This window comes from Cygnus atratus, chromosome 9 (genome assembly GCF_013377495.2).
Source record: "Cygnus atratus isolate AKBS03 ecotype Queensland, Australia chromosome 9, CAtr_DNAZoo_HiC_assembly, whole genome shotgun sequence".
Classification (NCBI taxonomy): Eukaryota; Metazoa; Chordata; class Aves; order Anseriformes; family Anatidae; genus Cygnus; species Cygnus atratus.
Window position 1 is genome coordinate 15,937,455 of NC_066370.1, and position 21,164 is coordinate 15,958,618.

Genomic DNA, 21,164 nt, shown 5'->3' on the forward strand with positions numbered 1-21,164 from the left:
AAAAAAGGGGGGAAAAAGGGGGAAAATGGAAAAAAAAAAGGGGGAAAGGGGAAAAAGGGAAAAGAGGGTGGAAAAGAGAAAAAAGAAAAAAGGGAGAAAAGGGAAAAAAGGAGAAAAAGGGGGAAATAAGGAAAAAACACGGGAAAAAAGGGAAAAACAAGGGAAAAAAGGGAAAAAAAACGAGAAAAAAGGGGAAAAAAACAAGGTAAAAAAATGAAAAAAGGAGTAAAAAAATGAAAAAAAAGGAATTATTAGAAAAAAAAAAAAAAGCATATAGTTTTTCACACGCCCTCCTTCCCCCGGCATTATATTTTTGGGGGGAGGCGAGGGGGGGGTGTCCACGTGCGCTCAGCCCCGTCCCCGCTCTCGCACCGGGACCCCCTTTGCGTCCGCGCGGCGCGCGCCCTCGCCCGCGCCCGGGCGCGCGCCCGCGCGCGCGCGCGCTCACCGCCGCCACCCCGCCGCGCCCCCACGTCACGCCGCCGCCCGCCGCCACGTGACCCCGCGGCCGGGCGAGACCACCGCGAGGGGGGGGAACACGGCGGGGAGCGGGGGGCGGCGGGACCCTCGCCGCCGCCGCCTCCCCACCGGGACGCCGGTCGGGGACACGGGGACACCGTCGGGGGCGTTACGGCGGGGGGAGGCGTCCCGGCGGGGCGGCGGCGGCGGCGAGGAGGCGGTAGGGGAGGTCCCCGTCCCTCCCCGCGCCGCTCGCAGTGGTAGGGCCGGCAGCTCAAATTCCGAGAATTGGGCTCTGTTGATTCTTAGAACTGGGGTTCTTAGAAGTGGTGATGCAAGGAGTTTCTAGGAAAGCCCGGAGACCAGGTGATTGCTGCTTCTATTGCCGCGGCCGATTTTACCCTTTAATTCTCTCTCTCTCTCTCTCTTTTTTTTTTTTTTTTTCCTCCTCTCTCTTCCCTCCTCTCTCTCTCTCCCTCCTCTTTCCCTCCCTGCCCGCTCTGGCGCCCAGCCGCCCCTATATATTTCTTACCCGTTTTTTCTCCCCCCCCTCCTCCTTTTTCCCTCGGCAGGTGCCCCGACGGCACTTTTTAATCCACCAAAAAAAAAAAAAAAATTTATTTTACCATCCCCTATTCCACCCCCCCATCCCCTTCTCCCTTAATTTTTTTTTTCCCCTTATTTTTTTATTATTATAATAATTCCCTCTCCGTACTAAATTAACGTGCCCCTATTAAATTAACACGGGACACCCCGACCCTCACCTTACGCCCTAATAGTAAAAAAAAATAAAAACAAAAAAAAAAAAAGGGAAAGGGGGAAAAAATTAAAAAAAAAAATCCCAGCCTCGCTGCCCTAACGGGGCCGGCTCCCGGAGGGGGGGGTCCCCCTCGGGGGTCCCCATGGGGTCAGCCGGGGGGTTTTGTCCCCCGAGCGGTGCTGTCCCCATCCCCGCGTCCCCCAGGGGGGCCCGGCGGTGCCCCTGCCACCTGCAGGCGGCCGCAGGACGGCGGCGAGCCGCGGCCGCCGGGGAGCTCCGGGGTTTTTATTTTAATTTTATTTATTTTATCTTCTTTCGGCGTCGGTTCTCGGTGGCCGGAGCTCGGGCAGCGTGTTTTATATTTTATTTATTTTATCATCGTTTTTTATTATTGTCCTCTCGCTTCCAGTGGCTGTCTCGCTCCTAGTCCCCGCGTGTGCGTCGTGTCGCGGCACCGGGCGGCTCGGCCCTCTCTCGGGGTGATTTTTCTTTTTTTTTTTTTTTTCCTTCCCCCTTCTCGAGGTTTGTTTTTTTTTTTTTTTAACCGCAGTACGAGCGGGGGCTTTTTCCCCGCGTGTCCCCCCCCCCCCCCCCTCCCCTTTCGGCTCCCTACCGGCTTTTTTTTGCAACCTGTGGCGGGGCCGCGCCGGGATCTGTCAAAGCCCCCCGGGGGCGAGGAGCCGGGCGGGGATGGAGCGGACTTTGCGGCATTTTGCCGGCCCGGGGAAAAGAAGCGGCGGGGGGGGGGTGGGGTGGGGGGGGGACAGGAGAGGCGGCGGGGAGGCTCGGCCTCCCTCCCGGCCTCCCTCCCTCCTTCCCGGGGCTCGGTGGAAGGAACCGCGCCGGCTCGACGGCGGCACGACCCGCGCAGCGAGGCGGCGGGGAGGGGGAGAAGTGGCTCTGAAAATACCGCGCAGGGGGGCTCCGATCTTTTTTATTATTTTTTTTTTTCCTACCCCCCCCCCCCCCCACCCCCCCTTTTCCTTCCAGCGATGCCGCCTGCAAACAGCGGGGAGGAGGAGGAAAAGGAGGGGGGGGGGGGGGGGGGGGGGTCCTGCGGCCGCTCGGCGATGGGGTGCGCTTTGGGGGGGGGGGGGGGGGGGCCGCTTGTCGGGGTACGGGGGAGCCCCCCACCCCACCCGGTTGTGTGTGTGTGTGTCCCCCCCCCCCCCTCCCTTTCCCCGTGGCAGCCCTTTGCCGTGTGTTTACTACCGCGGCGGACTTGGCGCGGCGACAGGAGCTCGTAAATCTGCCGCCGGGAGCTGCGCGGCTGGCCCCCGGCCACACGCTATTCCTGGAGCGAGCCGCGCAAATAGCGCGCAGACCCCGCGCAACCGCCGCGCCCGGCCCGCTCCGCATCCGCCCCCCCCCCCCCCTCAAAAAAAAAAAATTAAAAAAAAAAAAAAAACAGCATTTGGGGGATGGGAGAAAGCTCTTTCGGTGATGCGTGTTTCATTTTTATTTTATTATTATTATTTTTAATTCCCCCCCCCCTTTTTTTTTTAAAAAAAAAAAAAAAGGAAAACAAAACCGAAAAAAGCCCAACTTTGTTGTGAAAACTTTTCGTGGTCGGGCGGCAGCGACCTCTCCCGGCCGTCCCCCCCCCTCCTTCTCTCTCTCCCCCCCCCCCCCCCCCCCCCCCAGCCCTCTGCCTCGCCAGCCGGGCCCCCCCCGCCCGTAGTTTGCAAAGTCACAGTACGAAATGTTATGAAATCGCCTCTTGGGAAGGAGGGAAACAGAAAGCAGGGCGTTTGTTTAGGGGAAAAAAAAAAAAAATCTGCGGCGGCCTCTCAGATGTGCCTAAAAAGCTGCCTTTTACCTCCTGTTGCATTTCCAGGGAAAGAGGCAAGTCGGGGCTTAAAATCACGGGTCAAAAACAACAAAAACGAAGCCCGCCTCGGTTAGTTTTTTCCACTCGCTTCGGTAGGCGCAGGATCGGTGCGAAGCGAGGCTGAGCCAGCCAGATGGGGCTCAGCACTGCGCGCTGCGGCGGTCCCGCGTCTGTCCGGGGCCAAATTCTTCCCCACAGAGCTGGACGTGTCAGCAGGGCTGGGTACGGGATCAAGCCCTCGTTCGATCCGGGGCTGCGTATCGATTCCTGTCCGGAGGTTTCAGATGCTTCAAAAAAAAATTATTTGCTGTATTGTTTTAAAGGTCAGCAGGATAAGTGCTTGAAGAACAAACGCAGGCTTCCACCTGCAGCCCCCTGGGCGGGGGGGGCTGCAGTTCAAAAATTGCTTAGAAAATATTTTAGGGCAGACCTCTCTTCCTCTCCGTCTGTAGGTAGAGCTACGGAGGCAGAACCTGAGGTTCTGTTATTTTCTTCTGACGGTGGGATTGCTGGTTTCAAAAAACCTTATGTTACAGATAGCAATTTTTGCCCCGTGAAACAAATCAGCTAGCCATCTAAAATATTCAAAGGGTGTCTAGCAATTTTCCAGAGGAATGGATTATTACATTGTTCCAGTAAGAAAAGACTTCATCTCCGAGCATTCAATTTTGACTGGCAAAACAGATCAAAGATCTCTTGGGATGCATTTCAATTCCAATTTCCAATCCCCCTCAGTTCTGCCTGTCTGAGTCAATATTCAGAAAGGAAGTGGAGGTTAACTAGTTAGTTGTTATTGTGAAGGAAGAAGTTGGAATGAGAAGTGATTCTTAACAAATCTCTCTTTAAAGAGGGGAGGGAAAAAAAAAATCTGTCAAAACTCTTTATGATACTTTTTAGACGTCCCTATTTGCAGCCCTGGGAGGACGTAAGCCTGCTGTCTGATGAGACAAAAATAACCCTAGCAGAAACATTAAGTTTTGAAAAACAAGGCTGGAAAAGCTCATAAAAATAATGTTGCTCAGACGCGTTTTAAGAGAAACAGAATTACATCGACAAAATTATATGTTTTCCAGGTTTGGTTGGGGTGTTTTATTTTCCAAGGGGAAAAATTGCTCCCGCAGCAAAGCTAACTGGTGCCATCTAGTGTCCTGTCTTCTCCTTCCTCCCCGGGCAGGGGCTGAGCCGGGAGGCTCGGGAGAGTGGGAACATGTTTATTAACACTCCTTTTTAAAAAAAGAAAAAAATGCTTGCTAGCTAGGAGGAAGGTGGCAGAGGAAACTCCGGATGCCGCTGAACTTACTTAAGGAGCCTAATTGGAAACAACCGAGTGCTTATTAAAGTCACTGACATTTCCATATGGAGCGCTCTCTGCATCTGGTCATGAAATCACATGTGAAAATCTTTCCAAGTTGTGGTGCTAATCTGCCCTTGAATTTCTGCCTAATTTAGGTTGTATTGTAAAGCTATGCTTCTTTTTTCTTTTTTTTTTTTCTTTCCCTCTTCCACATCATCCCCCCCCCCGGAGGGGCTGAAGCTTTCAGCCACCAATGGCAGCAGCCTCAGGTTAATTTGTAGGCATGTTTTTTAGTAATAACGCTGACGCTGTCCTCCAAAACCCATTACAAAGACAGGTGGTAAAACTTACTGAGGCGGTCCCGTGTTTTTAGCAGCAGGGGTGGATGTCGTCTTAATTTGCTGGAATACCCCATTAAAAATAAACTCTTATTACAGAGTCTGTAGGTGAGTGAGATGAAGCTCTGACCTATAGGCGCGTTTCTCACGTGGAGGAACAAACTGTACGGTGTTTGTCGTGGCTGGAAAAAAAAACATTTCATGCCCGTTTTAGTCCGTGTGCAGTAGTGTTTGGGCTGCAAACTCCATGAGAAGGGCTTTTACGGGTTCAGTTGGATCCCGAAATGTTGTTTTCAGGTTTCTGAGAAGTTTGTAAAATCTAAATTTGGTGAAAAGTTGCCTGCATGCTCGTAACCTCTCGTTCCGTTTTTATAGCGGCATGGGAGTCTATAAACAGGAGCCCTGTATGCTGAGTGCCTGTATTCTTTTCTAATCTATTTTTAAACCATTCTTCTGTTTGGCAAAAAGTGACACTTGGTTTCCATGTTTACAGCAGGCATTGGCAAACCTCAGGAGTTCACAGTTTGCAGTTCGGTTAGATGAATATCCAAAAGTTAGCATCTGACCACTCAGCTTCTTCAGACTGCAAATTTAGACTGCAGATGTAGTCCTGCCTGTGTTTTTTTTTGTTGTTTTTTTTTTAATCCATGCTAGGTCTTGGGTTCCCATTGCAGCAGGGCACTGGCAGCCAAAAGACACACACACACCCCTGGCCCTTAAATCAGAGCAATTCAGGGCTGCTTTCAAAGCCCAGCAATCTCAGTGGAGCTTCGCACCTAAAGCAGGGCGAGCTGTGGGAGTTGAGAGAGGGGGGGCAAATTTGGGGCTGTGTTTTCTTTCTGCTCCTCCCCTCTTAATTTCTCCTGGCTGGTGTGCCCCCTTTGGCTTGCACACCAGGAACCTGTGAGGATGATGGGCTAAATAAACACAGAGGTGTCTCTCCCCTGCCAGGGGACCCCTGACCTTCATTCATGTCTCACCCCAGCTAAGTGGGGTGCCGAAGCTGGGCCTTGCTGCCACAATGAGCTGTGTCTCCCTATCAGCCCCAGGAGGACAGAGATGGGGGGGTCGGTACAGGGTGGGGAAAGCGGGACCCGTCCTCTGAGCCTGCCTGGGACGGGGACGCCCGGCCCCGGCTGCACCCTGCCGTCAGCTCGGCGCGGGGCTCGGCAGCGTGCGGCGTCAGTCCCTTGCTCCCTTGGCTTCAGCTGGGACGCGTCCCTGCCTTCCCTTGAAAAATTAATGTGCCAAATTGCTTGGGGTCATTGGAAATGCTGAAGGAGGCTTGGCTCCTCGCTTCCCAAGGGCACTCGCTGGCTCTGCCTCGTCGTCAGCTCTCGGCTACGTGAAGGGCAGGGGGAGTCTTCCTTAGTGGAAAACGTCGGAGGCAGCTCTGGCGTGCTCCCCCTGCTCTGCTTTTTCTTCTGCAAAGACCAAAACAATGCGGAGACTTGAACTGGGCCAGCTTTCAAGGGCAATCCTTTTAAACGCTCTTTTGAAGTACAAACTATAAAGTTCCCTGCAGCGCTCAAGAAATATGCAGTTTTCCTGGTTCCAAATGCTGATAATAAACCCGTCCGGATAATGTATTGCATTTCCTAGAAACATTTGTTTGCTGGCAGGAAATTGGATCAGATTGAAAGTTAGCAGAGACCGCTCGATATAGCGAGTGCAATCCACTCACGGAAGGGTACGATGGAAAAAACTACAGGGCTCGCACTGGTGATGCTGCTTTTGATCTGTGCTGACACAGTGCGCTAGGACTTCTCTCCGTCTCTTCTTCGGTTATTATTAACCAAGCCACGTTTTGGCCTAGACGCCAACCAGAAGCTGCTAAATTAATAAAAACTGTCCTGTGACAGCTAAAGGACGCTTAGTGCCCCATGACTGTGTGACGTGGGGAAAGCCGAGCTGGGCACTTGCGTACCCCCAGCCCACAGCATCCTCTTCACGGTGGCTCACAGCACCCCCGACTGTGTCCTGGGTCCCCCCCCCCCCCCCCGCACCCCATTTCCCTTTCTATGCCTCTGCTCCCTGTGCTGGACAAAGTGAGCATCCCCTCGTGGGTTGGGGGGGAAGCTGGCAGCGTGCTGGATAGGCAGGGGGGTGCTTCCCCCTGGGGCTGGGCTGGAGGGGGGTGGCAGGATGGAGCTTCCCCTGGGCGGGCAGTTTCGGAACTCTGTGTGGGATGAGGCTGTGGGGAAGAGAGACTTCACCCAGCCACCCCTCCAGGGTGAGGTGAGGGAGTCAGCACTGCAGGCTCTGGAGCAGCACAGGGTGGAGGGGGAGGAGAGCCGAGCTCAGGGGGGTGAGTGGTGCCCCCACCCAGATTGTGCATGGTGGGGGGAGAGGGGCAGGATGAAGGGTAGCCCCCATGCGAAGAGGGTAGGGGAGGAAGGAGTCTCCCCTCTGCACAGGGTCGTGGGAGGATGGATGGAAAGGGATTCCCTATAAACGGGGGAGTGGATGGCTGGAGGGATTTCCCTGTGAATGGCAGGAAGATGGATGGGGGGTGGGTCCCAGCTTCTCCCCCCCCCCCCTTCCTGTGCCTGTGGCCGGGGACAGCTGCAGGGGTCTCCCCTTTTCATGGGGTGGAGCTGGGGGGTTCCCCCACCCGTGGGCACTCCTTCCCTGTGCCCACTGTGCTGGCCCCAGGGAGGACAGTGCTGGCCCTGGGCTCCCTTCCAGGAATGGTTTTTCTCGGGGAGGTGCCGGCAGGGAAGGGCCGTTCCCTGAACCGCTGGGGCAGACCCATTGCCTTCCTGGAAGGCAGCAGCGGTGACAGTCCCATGTGGCCACCCCCGAAATGGGCCCCGACCTTCCTCTCCGGGCACAGCAAGCCCCGGCGTGCAGCCCCGAGCACTGCCACTGGCCCCCACCTGCGAGGTACCGGGCAGGAAAACTTGGGGGGGGGGGGGACACTGGGGTGATGCTTTGAACCTAACTGAGCCTGGGGGCACATCCTGGGCTGAAGAGGGGTGTGGGTGGAGAGGGTCATGCTTGCCCATGGTGGTCTTCCCTGGTTCCCCACCGCTGTCCCCTTCTTTGCTGTTCTCCTCCCTGAGCATCCTCCCTGGGGTGCTGAGCTGGTGCTGTGCAGCGGCCGGGAGGGGCAGGGTTAACGCGGCTCGGAGGGGAAGGAAGGTCCCTCTCCCTTGTGCTGCCCACATCCTGCAGCCGGAGGGCTTGGGATGCACCTGCCCGGGTCCCATACCCTGCAGCACTGCGCTGGGGAGAGGCGATTTGGGGAAGGGGCTGAGCGGGGTCCGGCGATGGGAGAGGAGCGGGGTGTCCCCACAGCCAGCAGTGCCGTGGCCTCGCTGTGGGTAAGGGAATTTGGTGACAGCAGCAGTGTCTCACGTGATGCTCACGGGCACAGAGTTCATCTTGCAGTTTGTTGGTTTATAGACGGGTCAGTCCTGATGGCTGTGACACCGGGGTGAGCCACCGGGAGCCCAGCCGAGGTCGGGATGTGACCCGGCCACCCTAAATACGGCCGTCTGCTGGTATGGAAGCACGGATGCGTGGTGGGCTGCTTGCAGAGCGCCGCGAGTCCCTGGGCTTTCGCTCGCTGGTAGCAAGCGGCTGGCAGTGAGCAAGTACAGAAAGGTCAGAGTCTGCAGTATTTGGGAAATGAGTCACTTTGTGTGTGTGGTAGAGTTTGAAGATTGCCAGGCTCAGAGCAGGTCTAGAAGATTTGCATTTTATGGCCGGGATAGGGCTGTAAGACACCCTTCTGGGCTTCGCATGCGACACCATGCCTTAAATCACTCCTCTTCTTCCCACCCCAAGGTCTCTGAGGCTTGGGGTCCAGACCCACATGTCAGCTGTGAGGGCAGGGGACACTCGTCCTCGCAGGGCTGGATGCGCTCCGTGCAGGTGCTGGCAATCCTACTGGATCCCTCTGCATTTTGGGGTCAGCCCTAAAAATAGCATGGTAAGGTTTTGGGGTTTGTTGGTTCACTTACTCATTGCACTTCCTGTTCCTGCTGGGGCGGCTGCTGGGGACCTTCCTCCTGGTTGGTGCCAGGTCAGTTGTGTTTGTTGTTTTTTAGTCAATTTGGAGGTAGCAGCATGAGTTCTGGCAGTGAGCTCCTGGGTTTCCTTGCCCTGCTGCCCCAGCTGCGTTGCCCGCGAAGCCAGCTGCTGGAGACAAAGCTTGCGGTTTGGGGGAAGGCTTTTCCAGCAGCCAGAGGAAGGCATTTGTTTTGGGTCCCCTTCCATCTCCGCCACCGACTTCCTATGTGATCCCGGCCAAGTCGCTTTGTTTGGTTCTTGACGTCCGCATCCTCCCAGGTCTGTTTGGCAGCGCCATCCAGCGCGCTTGTGCTGGTGTCTGGGGCGTGTTGGTGTCCCGAGAAGGGCAATAGCTGCTTGGAGGGCCACATTCAGGCTCTTTCCAGGTTTCCGAGCGGAGTGGCAGCAGGTGTTTGTAAGTCATACCTGATAACGAGGTGCTGGGAATATGACATTGGTCTTGGATGTGGTGCTGCCCGGGAATTCGGTCTTGGCAGGGGAGAGCTATCCCCGAAAGAAGTGGTGAGAAAATTCTCACTCGACTTCCCTTCCCCACCTGCCTTCAATTCCTGAGTCATGGAAATGAAAATCTCCTTGGCATACGCCCATGGTTTGGGCTAGAGGGTGTGGAAGAAGCTATGACTGGGTTCTCAAAGCCTGTGGTTGTGATAAGAACGTACTGTACCGGAAGAAACAAATGTTAACCTTACTGGAGAGTGGAAGGTTTGTTATCTCTAGCTTTTATCCCACTGATACTCGAGGGAAACAGCAAGCTTGTGCGCTGCCACGGCCAATTCATAATTATCAGCTAACGTGGTGTTTGTTTTCTTCTGCTTTATTTATAGGTTTGAAAGAAACTTTTGGACTGTGAATTGAGGCATTGGGTATGTAAATTTAAATTTTGTGCTTCCCTCCCCCCTTCCCTTTAAAGTGTTGAATGAAATGTTTCATTAGACCCAGCTGGGAGTTGTTTTCAGGAGAGCAGCTGCTCTGTGGAAAATGCTGTACGTTCGCATGCCGCTGGGGAAGGAGGAGGAGACAGGGCTGCGGGAAGGGGCTGGTCACTGGGGAGCGTGCTGCTGAAAACGCACGATCCAGCCCAAACCTGGGGCAGGGGGGAGTGCAGACTGCCCTGAGAGGCCGGTGGCAGGGACGTCTCTGAGATGGGTCAATGGGTGTCGTGCTAGGAGAAGGCTTTGTGTGCCTTGACTAACCCAAGCCTTCCTCGCTGGGACGGACCGGGCCGCGGTGTGGGTAGCAGCCTGGCAGGTTGGATGGGTTCTGCTCCTCGCTGCCACCATCCATCCATTGGGAAACCATGGACAGGTCTTCTCCAGGGTGGCCACCTGATAGCAAGGAAGTAGTTTGGTGGTGGGTGAGGGTTGGTGAAATCAGTCAGCTCCAGCTGGGACTTCTGAGGCCTGTTTTGGTTCCGTGGCTGGGTTCGCAGCCAGCAGCTGAGGCGGGTGGCTGCCCAGGAAGGATCTGAAGGCTGGCAAGCTGTGCTGGGAGCTTCTTGGGGATGAACCTGAGGAGCAGTGGTGGTGGTGGGAGGAGTGGGCTGGGGTGGAGCCGCCATGGGCGAGGCGAGGAGAAAGAAGAGCCGGTTAGCTAATCCTCAGGAGGGTCTGGTCGCCTTCGCTCGCCAGCTGGCTGGGTGGGACTGAGGCATGCCAGGTCTTGCTGTTGGCCAAGAGACCTCACCAGGAGACCTGGCAGGCACTTGGCATGGTGTGGGGCTGTTTGTCCCAGCACCGAGGAGCTGATGCCGTCCCGTCCTGGCCACCTGAAGGCATCCCAGAGCAGCAGCTGCCTCCCCGCTGAGGTTAGGTGCTCTCGTGGCTGCGTCTCCATTCCCGTCCTTCTCCCGCTTGTGTTTCAGGCAGACTCAAGATGGCCTCGCCGGCAGACAGCTGCATCCAGTTCACCCGCCACGCGAGTGATGTCCTCCTCAATCTCAACCGCCTTAGAAGCCGGGATATCCTGACTGACGTCGTCATCATTGTGAACCGGGAGCAGTTCAGAGCCCACAAAACAGTCCTGATGGCCTGCAGGTGAGAGCACCTTCCGCTTCTGGCCACCTGCGCCGCTGCTGCGTCCCCAGGGAGGCTTGTGGGTTTTACGGGCAGGGAAACTGAGGCAGAGAAGCAGAATAGAAACAGGCTGCCAAGCGATTAGCACCGATAAAGGGATTACTGAGACCTTTCATCTCCAGCACGGAGTCCACATGCAGCCCATGGGGACAAGCAGGAGAACAGCGGACGTGGGGCATCTCTGAAGGCAGGGCACAAACGCTGTGTGGGACAGGACAGGACTGGATGCTGCTGGGGTTGAGCGAGTCCTCTGTGACCGTGGTGTCCCCTGCCGCTGCTATTTTTAGAGCTATTCCTCCCAGGCTTCTGGCTGCACCCACCTCTGTGGATTTTCAAGCCTGCTTGGGTCTGAAATCTCTTCCCAGGTCCAGCATTGCTTCCTAGTGACCTCTAATTAACATCCCACCACTGCCTAGCTGCATTAACTGCGGATGCCTTTCAGGGTTTCCTGCTGACAAGATGTAAAGATACAGAAAAGCAAGGATTTGACTGCTAAGACGTCTGAAAAATATTTTATCAACATTTCCTTTTTTTTTCTTTTCCTCCATGTTAAAGAGTGAGCATGGATGCCCCAAGAGGCTTCTGAAAGAATTGAGTCACAGTGGGAAGGGGGTGGTGGTAAGAAAAACAGAAAAAGGTGAATTTCTAAACCAAGGCAGTGGGGAGTTGTTGAGCAGGTGAGATCTAAAAGCAGGCTGTGCCGGTTGGTAAAAGTGCAGCGCAGAAGACGCTTACTAAGCTAGGAAACCAAGCTTGATAATAAGGGGGAAGCTCAGGGAATACTGTAATTGCCTCCTTCTCCTCCTTCCTTATCACGCACAAAACTCCATGAGCTAAGGGATTTCAGGTAAATTCTCCTTTCTTCCTCTGAATCGTCATAACACTCATCTTCCCTCTGCCTCCTCTCTGCAGTGGCCTCTTCTACAGCATCTTCACTGACCAGCTCAAGTGCAACTTGAATGTCATCAACCTAGACCCTGAAATTAACCCCGAGGGGTTTTGCATCCTCTTAGACTTCATGTACACATCCCGCCTGAACCTGCGGGAGAACAATATCATGGCTGTGATGGCCACAGCGCTGTACCTGCAGATGGAGCACGTGGTTGATACTTGCCGAAGGTTTGTCAAATCTAGGTGAGCACCTTAAGTGAACTTTGGAGATCCTGGCATGGTGTGTTTCGGTGGGTGGGGGAGGACTTGTCTAAGCATCTGCAGGCTTATCCTTATGTGCTGAAAATGACTGCATCTCTTCCTTTTTGCCTTATTCCAGTGAAGCTGAGATGGTGTCTGCTGTGAAGACCCCAAGGGAAGAGTTTTTGGCTGGCCGGATGCTGAGCCACCCAGAGGTGATGGCTTATCGGAGCAGAGACGTCTCGGAGAACAGCATGCCTCTCCAGAACGGGTCCCTCTGCAACGGGAGGGCTTTTGCACCTGGCTTGTTCAACAGTTTGTCTGGATCCTCCATTCCCTACCCCGGGTACAGTCCTCTCCCTCTAAATGGCTTCCTTGTGGATGACGAATTGCGGGAGATGAGGATGCCTCTCTCCGAAGTCTCAAGGGCAGGTGCCTTCCCCAAGGAGAGGATCCTGCCCTGCGACAGCTCCAGGACGATCCCCACCGAGTACATGAGAACCATCACCGACATCTCGGCCAACATGTGCCACGCCACCATCTACGCTCCGAAAGAAGGCGCTGCTGAAGAAGCCAGGAGCGACATGCACTACGGCGTAGCCTCTGGCCCCAAACCTGTCGTCCCCTCGATCCGGAACAATCCCTACTTCTCTTGCGACAAAGTGGCCAAAGAGGAGGAGCGGACCTCTTCAGAGGATGAGATCAGCCAGCACTTTGAGCCCACCAACACCCCTCTGGACCGCAAGGGACTTATCAGCCCCCAGAGCCCCCAGAAGTCAGACTGTCAGCCCAACTCGCCGACCGAGTCCAGCAGCAGCAAGAACGCCCGCATCAGTCAGAACTCCAACTCCCTCTTCACCAAGAGCCCCACAGACCCCAAAGCCTGCAACTGGAAGAAGTACAAGTTCATCGTCCTCAACTCTCTGAATCAGAGCACCAAGCAAGACAGTGCTGACCAGAATGAGATGGGAACCCTCTCTCCTCGCACCTACATGCCCATGTCCACCTGCCAGCAGTCCATGGAACCGGAGCATCTCAACGTGCAATCCCCCACCAAGATGAGTGTGAACGGAGAAGACTCCAATATCCCTCAAGCGAGCAGACTCAACAACATCGTTAACAGGTGAGAAGATGTCCCCGGGGAGACAGGACTCCCTGTGTTGTTGGTGAGGGTTTGGAGGTGTGTGAAATAGATGTAGCGTTGCGCTGGGGTGTCCGGCCGCGGGCAGGTGGAAACCTCTGCACGTGCTGAAGCGCTGCCAGTGACGTCGGCTGGATGCTATCCATCTCCACGGTAGCGGTGCCAGCCTGGCCTGGTGGTGGAACTGGGAACACTGGGTCAGGAATTTCTGGCTTGCTTCAGCAGCTCTGGATGGTTTCTGGAGCCTGGATTCGTCGAGCCTGGTTTTCACCCTGTGCCTAGAGCTTTTGGTTGGCTTTAGGTGCTGGAAGGGCCAAACTAGTGTGGAGCAGTGTGCTGTCCCCTGGACCTGGATGTTCCTAGAGAGCTTTGAGGTCATTTTGTGATGGGCATCTGAAGGATGTGGCTCAGGGACCTGTTGTTGATCAGGGCTATGCTGTGCATCTCACCGCAAAGGTCTCCCCATAAAACGTGGATGTTCCTCGTGTCTGGAAGGGTGCAAACGTCAAGGGCCCAGTAGCTCAAGCACAGCAAGAGCCTTCTCACGGCTGTGTGCGTTGCTGTCCTTCCACAGGTCCCGGGATGGGTCCCCTCGGAGCAGCGAAGGACAGTCCCCGCTGTACATGCATTCGTCCAAGTGCAGCTCCTGTGGCTGCCAGTCCCCGCAACATGCTGAGATGTGCCTTCATACCCCTGGCTCAGCCTTTGGAGAGGAGATGGGGGAAACCCAATCTGAATACTCTGACTCCAGCTGCGGTGAGTCTTGCATCCCTGCTCGCCTTTTTTCAAAGGGCAGGCGAGGGGGCTGTGCGCTCTGGGGACCCGTCCACCCGGTGCCCTTCATCCAAAGGGCATCAGACCCATCTCAGGTGCTGGTAGATCCCAAGGTGCTTTACCCTTTTAGCTGGGTGAGCAGCTGTGTGCATGCATGTGAGATGCACACACGTGGGAATTGCTTCCATCCTCCCCTTCCCCAGACACCTTGTGCGGGGAGTTAGTCACCTGCTGCCAGCTTGGCAGCTCAGGACAGGAAGCAAAGCGCACCCCACCCCGCCAGAACCACACGAGAACAAGCTTGGCAGATGTAATGACCCTAATGGGGATTGGGCAAGCTGGTGTGTCTCATGCATCCGTCATGGTGTCTTCATTATCAGGGAGCCCAATGTGCACATCTGGAGAAACGCAGATAATGAGGCTTGCAATCTTGTTGCAAAACTCCACAAGCCCAGAGACGAGTATCTGTGCGCTGATCTGCCTGTAGCTCAGGGAGGGGGAATGCAGGATTGTCACTGTGGTCTGCGCAGACGTCCACAGAGGGAGCCAGGTGTGATGCTCAACGGCGTTGAAGAGTTAAGCCAGGGGGACCTGCCTGCCTCTTCAGATGATGGCAGTCTTCCCCTGTAGACATCTGTACCCATAAAGGTTTGCACCTCTAAAGGTGCTGGAGGTCCAGAACTGAGCATCCCTCCTTCAGAGGACGCCTGATAATTTGGGTGCCTTTGTGGACCTCTCTGGAAGATGCCCAGGTGAGCTGCCTGGCTTCTCAGAAGCAGCTTTATAGAAGCGGTAGCTGGTATCACGCTGAAGGAGCGGTGGCTCGTGTTGCCTTTTCTCTCTCAAGCCGCGCACGTTGATACTGTGTGCGTGAGAAGGCTGGGGAGGTCATGGCATGGCTGACCACAAATACATCTGGGCCTCCCTCCTTGTTCCAACACTCGCTCTGCCTTCCCCTCCCTACCTCCCCAAGCCATACACGGGCCCATTTTGGCGCTGGCCGCGCAGTGCCCGTCTCATCCATCTCATCGCCCCCCTCTCTGCCCTCCCAGAGAACGGAGCCTTCTTCTGCAACGAGTGCGACTGCCGGTTCTCCGAGGAGGCCTCCCTCAAGAGACACTCTCTGCAAGTCCACAGCGACAAGCCCTACAAGTGTGACCGCTGCCAGGCCTCCTTCCGCTACAAGGGGAACCTCGCCAGCCACAAAACCGTCCACACAGGTACGGCGACATCCTGGGGGGCTGCCAGGGGCTGGGCTGCGACTCCACGAGGGCTGAGCTCATTTACTGTGAAGCCTTGGGCTTTTCTAAAGGCCGCTTGCACAACGCGTGGCTGGGAGCAGGTGCGTGGCCTCCAGGTCACTTAGTGGTAGATTTAAAAGAACAGAAGAAAAACCATTTAGGGAAAAAAATCTGTTTTGTTAGTGTTTTTTTTTTTTTTTTTCCTACATGCTAGAAATCCAGATCATATCTAGCCTGGCAGAAAGTCTGCTGATGGGAAAATCTGTGAGCGGATGGGCTCTGTGAATCAGCACAATGAAAGCTGAGAAAGGAAAGGGATATTAAGGGTTTAGTCATTTGCTGACAAACCTGGGGATTTTTTTTTTCTTCATGCATTTATTAATGCCTAGCATGTCAACAGCCAGCTCCCTGGCTGGGGAAGGGAAGTGCGTGCTGCTGGGCCGTAAAGACACCATCCCACAGCCCCAGCTGAGCTCCATGTGGCCCGCAGGGGTGACCAGGGTGACACAAGCACCAGGGCATGGTTTGAGGGTGTGGGGCTCAAAGTCCTCTGGCCCCCCAGGTCCTCTGCATACACCAGGCAGGAACAGACTTGCTCTTGAATCAAAAACAAAAGAAAAAGGCAGGAAGGAATAGGCGATGGCTGTGTCCCGCTCCCCATTGAGCTCATCTTAAAGCATCCTGAAGAAACTGGTTAAAACATTTTTGCAGCTCCCCCCAGCCATGTGAAAGCCAGCCAGGGCCGACAGCGGTAATCGTAACTGAATAATGAACGGGAGCTGGGCTGCTGGGCCTCGGCTTTCTGCTCTCCCAGCTCTTCTTGAACATCCAAAGAGGCAATGAACAGCCGGGACAGGATGTGCTGGGAGCTCAGAGGGAGCCAGGCGGCTCTGGGTGGCTTACTCAGGGCCAAGGGGACATCTGGGGCACCAGCTGGGAGGAGTGGTGCCGTTGGTTTTCACTGCCAGGCTTTCCCTTTTGCCCCAAAGGCTGTAGCTCCCAACCTGAAAAGTACAACAGTGGATTAACTATGCTCCACAGAGGAGCAAGGCTGCTCCTGCCCTGGGTCCCCTTCCTAAAATACCCATTTGCTGTGGCTGTCTCCAGCAGGGATGGGAGCCAGAGCCGGTGCAGCATGCTGTGGGGTTGGGTGTGCAAAAAGGCTGTGGTTCGGGGAGCGCTGGGGCTGGTGGGTGCAGAGCCCACTGGTATTTATGCCTTGCCCTTTTTGTTGGTCTCTGCAGGAGAAAAACCGTACCGCTGCAACATCTGCGGGGCACAGTTCAACCGGCCGGCCAACCTGAAAACCCACACACGCATCCACTCCGGAGAGAAACCCTACAAGTGCGAGACCTGTGGGGCCAGATTCGTCCAGGTGTGTGTGACCTCCGGGACCCGCAGTGCCCAGGGCAGGGGACACAGCTGGGGTCCTGCCTGAGACCTGGGGTGCTGTGAGGGGGCTGAGGGGCCATGCTCGCTGCCTTGGGCAGCTTTTCCTGTATGATTAGGGGATAAATAGGGGCTCTGAGGTCTGTGGGGACCAGTTTGCTGGCTTAGTAGGAAACTTGATTTCAGCCATTTGCTATTAAGGATTGGAGAGATCAAACCTCAGACATGCGTGGTCCTGGATCCCTGCTAGAATCCATATACAAATAAATACATAAAATAAGCTGCTGGGAGCTCTAACCTGGAACCTCTTCCCCTCAGGTGGCCCACCTCCGTGCTCACGTGCTCATCCACACTGGGGAGAAGCCATACCCCTGCGAGATCTGCGGCACGCGCTTCCGGCACCTGCAGACCCTCAAAAGCCACCTTCGAATCCACACGGGAGAGAAACCGTACCATGTGAGTGACCCTGCTTTCTTGAGGGGCTCTCAGCTCGGGGGGGATGCTGCCAAACCCAAGGAGGGGGTGGGAAGACACCCCAGTGCCCTTCACCAGCCTCTGCTCCGTGTGTCCTGTCCCCGTGTTGTGTTAGCCACATGCAGCCCGGGCTGGGCACATCTGAGCTGCTCTCCTTTTCTTCCGCCTCTTCTGGAAGAAGGTCACACTTCTCCAAATAGCTGCAGCTTAAATTACAGCTTTCTGCGGTGCATGGGGATGGGGCAGAGGAGCAGACAGCCTCACGGGTGCTGATGGTACCCCACCCTGCCTTGCTGCAGCCCTGGGGCTCTCGGCTCTTTGCTGAGGCTTTTTTATCTGCCAGGGAGGGAACCAGAGCAAGGACTGTCATCCAAACGTCCCTCTGGGGCTACCCTCTTGGCAGGGGTCAAAAGCAGCTCCCAAAATAGCCCTGTCGCCACTTCGAGCATTTGGATTAGCAGCTTGTTGGTGTGTCCATCAAGAGCCCGGGTCACATCCTGAGGGACCTTTGTACGTCCCATAAATTGAGGTGTGCTGTGGAGAGCCTGGCATGCAGCGTGTGACCCCCAGTAGAGGTGCCCGAGCTGTGGGGATGGAGCAATAGGGTGCAGGGACAAGGTCTGGGGACTCAGCAGCCTCCCTGCTGCTTTTCCCCCCATGCCTCCACTTCCCCAATGCCATCTGTGCAATGGGTGCAGCGTGCCCAGGTAGCTGGGGGAGGACAGGATTTTGCTGTGGTCGTACTGCTTGGCCACCACCTCCAAGGGAAGGACGTGTCCCCTGATGTGATTTTTGATGCCCTGCACCTCTGCCTCTCGCCCCACAGTGTGAGAAGTGCAACCTGCACTTCCGCCACAAAAGCCAGCTGCGGCTCCACCTGCGGCAGAAGCACGGGGCCATCACCAACACCAAGGTGCAGTACCGCATCTCGGCGAGCGAGGTGCCTCCGGAGCTCCCCAAGGCTTGCTGAAGGCCGAGGATTTCCCAGGAGGAGGTCGGGGGGAAGCTGTCCAAAGGATACTTGCAACACTTTAAAAGAGGAGAGGAATTAAAAAAAAAAAAAAATTCATCACATGATGGAGTGCCTCTAAACCCATAGTGCAGATAGGTGGAAAAACATTAGAAACAAAACAAAACAAAAAAAAATACACGGGTTTTATTTTTCCCAGTTATGTGAAACTAAAAGAAAGATAAAGTTATTCAGATCTTATTGTATATAAAACATAAAAATAAAAATAGTCATTTTAAATGTCTGTGCAGTGGAGTGTTAATAAACTCTGGAGTCTAACCTTCACAGCCTTTGCCGTTTGAAGATGAGGAATGTAATGTTGATTTATGGGAACAGATTTTTTCTTTTGTATGCAAAATGTGTGTTCTTTTAAAGAGAAAGTATGCTATTAAAGAGAGGGCTTTAACTTTTTTAACCAAAGGTGAAGGAATCTATGGCAGAGTTGTAAATATATATAGATATAAATATATAAATATATATATAAAATAAATATATATAGACCTTTAAAAAAGCTATATTAAAAATATATAAAATGCATTAAAGGCTCAGTTGGACTCTGCAGGCAGAAGCCACTCTGAGAATCTTTATTATGATAGAGCACTTAACGAGATATTTTAAAGTATTGCATCTGTACAAGTAAGAAAATATTTTGTCTAAATGCATCAGTGTATTTGTATTTTTTTGCAAGTGAAGGTTTACAATTTACAAAAAAAAGTGTGTATTAAACCAACAAAGCTGCAGAAGGAATTTAAAATAATAATAAAGTGTAATTTTTTTTGTTCTAGTTCTCAGTCTGTATATATGTAAAATGTGGTTTCGCACGGTGCCTTTCTTTTCAATGGAAGTTTTCAATGTATGGACTATATTGAGCTCAGTTTCTTCTTCAAGGTACAGCCTGATGTTGCAAAAGGAGTTTTGGTGGAACTCTCTATCGGGGAATGTTTTTTTTTGTTTGTTTTGTTTGTTGGTTTTTTTTTTTTTCAGTCTTATTTTACATGCTTGTGTTATAAACAATCTCGGGAGACAGGGTTTGGGCTGTGTCTAAACTGCATTAATGCGTTCTGTAAAATATAGCTGTACAAATAAAAGAATAAAACGAAGAAAAGTGAAGCACGGTGCGGTGAGAGGTCTCTTCTTACCCCTCCTCCTCGTGGAGCACCCTGAGCCCCAGATGCTGTCCCCGAAGGGGCTGAGCAGCTCCCTGTGACGGGTCCCGCAGAGATGGCTTCTGGCATGGCCTTGGAGCAAGGTCCCCGGGTCCTGGTGGGCACCGTCCCCTTGTGCCACCTCCGGGGGATTTTGTGCGTTTGCAGCGAAAAGCTGGCAGAGAGAAGGCAGAGCCCGCTCCCAGGTGACGAGGCATTTATTTGTATTTCCTGGAAACCTGTGCGATTGCCAGGGTGGCTCGGGGAAGGGGGCCGCTGGTTCAGCTCCTTGCACAACATTTCGGTGGAGCCAGGTCGCTGACCTCCTCCAGGAAGAGGCTGGCCCACAGCACCTGGCCTCCAGCCCCGCAGCCTGGTGCCAGGATCGGGGAGCCATCCCCACTGCTCCTGCCTTCGGTCCATATTCTGGGGGGGGGCTGAAGCCATGGGGGGACCTGGGCTTCGGGAAGCTGGGATTCTCCAGAGCAAGGGCTCCGTGCAAGCACACGGCAGCAATGTGTGCACGACCGGCTGCAGAAAACCAGCCTCAGAGCTGCATGAGCAGCACCGTCTGTGCCGGAGCACGGCCCCTGCTCCTTGTGGCCTGGGTGGGCTCGGGGTCTGAGCTGGGTGCAGCTCATCTTTGGGTTTCCTTCACTTAATTCCTGGCCAGTTTTGGGGGGCAGGGCTGGGGGGAGTGATTTACAGAGGAGGACTTTGAAACGCCAACGGGAAGGGGAGGTCCTGGCTGTGAGCGGTGAGGAGGAGCTGCAGGGAGCAGGGAGGCTGTGCCACGGGACACACGGCGCTGAGACAAGCAGGGCACGGAAAGGAAATGGCAAGATGGGAGCGAGCCAGCGTGCAGGACACTCCTCATTTCCCAGTGCCCAGAGTCTGCCAGGAGGGGAAGATACCTCCAGGGGAGCAAGGGCTGAGCAGCCTCTGCCTCCTCCTGAGGCCAGCCTCGGCCAGCGGCAGGACCTCAAACCCACGACCTCTCTCCGAGTGCTATCCCCATTTGACAAGCATTAGGTTTCCCCTCTCCGTTGGGATCTGACTGCCTTTGAGGCCACTACCCTTCAGGCCACTGCAGCCGGCACTTTTGGAAGCTGCCGGGCCGTGCTGACAGCCCCTGCTTTGCCCGGACGAGCAGGCTGCGTGTCCGCGCCCTCCATTCCCCATTGAGCCGCTCAGCTGCGTTTGCAAAATAAATACTGTATTTTCCTGGATCATGGCTGCGTTTCCTCCCTGGGACAGCTTTTGTGTGTGTTTGTTTTCTTTTTTATAGCGATGATGTCACGGCTTTTCCAGGCAGCTCTGCCGAAACGATCGCAATCTCTCTCCCTCTCTGTCCGGAGGGAAGAGGTCTGCAGGCAGCTGGCACGGCCAGCCCGTGCCGGTGAGCTTTGCTCCGCATGTGCCGTGTTTGTAGAGGCGAGGGAGCAGTCAGACAGCTCTGCACGGCATGTTTTAGGGCTGCCGAGCCCGCAAAGGGTGACCAGGTACTGCCTGCTCGTGTCGGTGCCACTGGGTCAGTTGAAAACCCAGCTCCAGATAGGGGGGTTGGTTCCTCCCAGCCTCAGAAGGGCAGGCAACAGCGAACTGACAAGCTGGCCGCTTTCCAGGAAGGTTCCCGGAATATGTTGAAGCAGCTCCTTTGATATCCATCTCCCCCTCCTCCCACACGAAGGCAAGCCCAAAACACTGGGATGTGGTCGTGTTTCCCTTCAGATTTCTTCAGCACCGAAAAAGCATTTCCCACGCCGCCGACACCTGCCTCATTTCACTTCCCAGCACAGGCTGTGGGGCAACCCTGTAGAGAAATGGGGATTGGAGTTTCCTCGGGCTGAGCACTTTTAGGGTCACCAGCAGCGATGCAGCAAGGTGCTGGGGCTCAGCTGATGCTGCACTCACCCATTTATCCCCTAGTCCTCGGGTTGGTGCTGAAAAACTCGTGCTGACACTGAAGTACTGAAGGTTTAAATGCAGGCAGCGCAGCTGGCACTTCCCAAAATGTGGAAATGTGCACAGCCGGACCCTTTGCACCATCGCTGCTGGCAGCACCGCA

General features: G+C 54.6%; 1 protein-coding gene across 2 annotated transcripts; it reads left to right on the forward strand.

Annotated features, from left to right (window-relative positions):
* Positions 1–744: 744 nt before the first annotated feature.
* BCL6 (BCL6 transcription repressor) lies at positions 745–19,058 on the forward strand. 2 transcript variants are annotated; one of them, XM_035544604.2, is made up of 10 exons: positions 745–825; positions 9,545–9,583; positions 10,586–10,753; positions 11,705–11,926; positions 12,063–13,046; positions 13,639–13,820; positions 14,891–15,058; positions 16,324–16,454; positions 16,787–16,924; positions 17,769–19,058. In XM_035544604.2, exons 3-10 carry the CDS (start codon positions 10,593–10,595, stop codon positions 17,910–17,912), a joined length of 2,130 nt encoding a protein of 709 aa, XP_035400497.1. In that variant the 5' UTR covers positions 745–825; positions 9,545–9,583; positions 10,586–10,592; the 3' UTR covers positions 17,913–19,058. The 2 variants fall into 2 exon arrangements, with proteins under 2 accessions (XP_035400497.1, XP_035400498.1); XM_035544605.2 differs by having other exon boundaries at positions 763–825; positions 10,582–10,753.
* Positions 19,059–21,164: the final 2,106 nt, after the last annotated feature.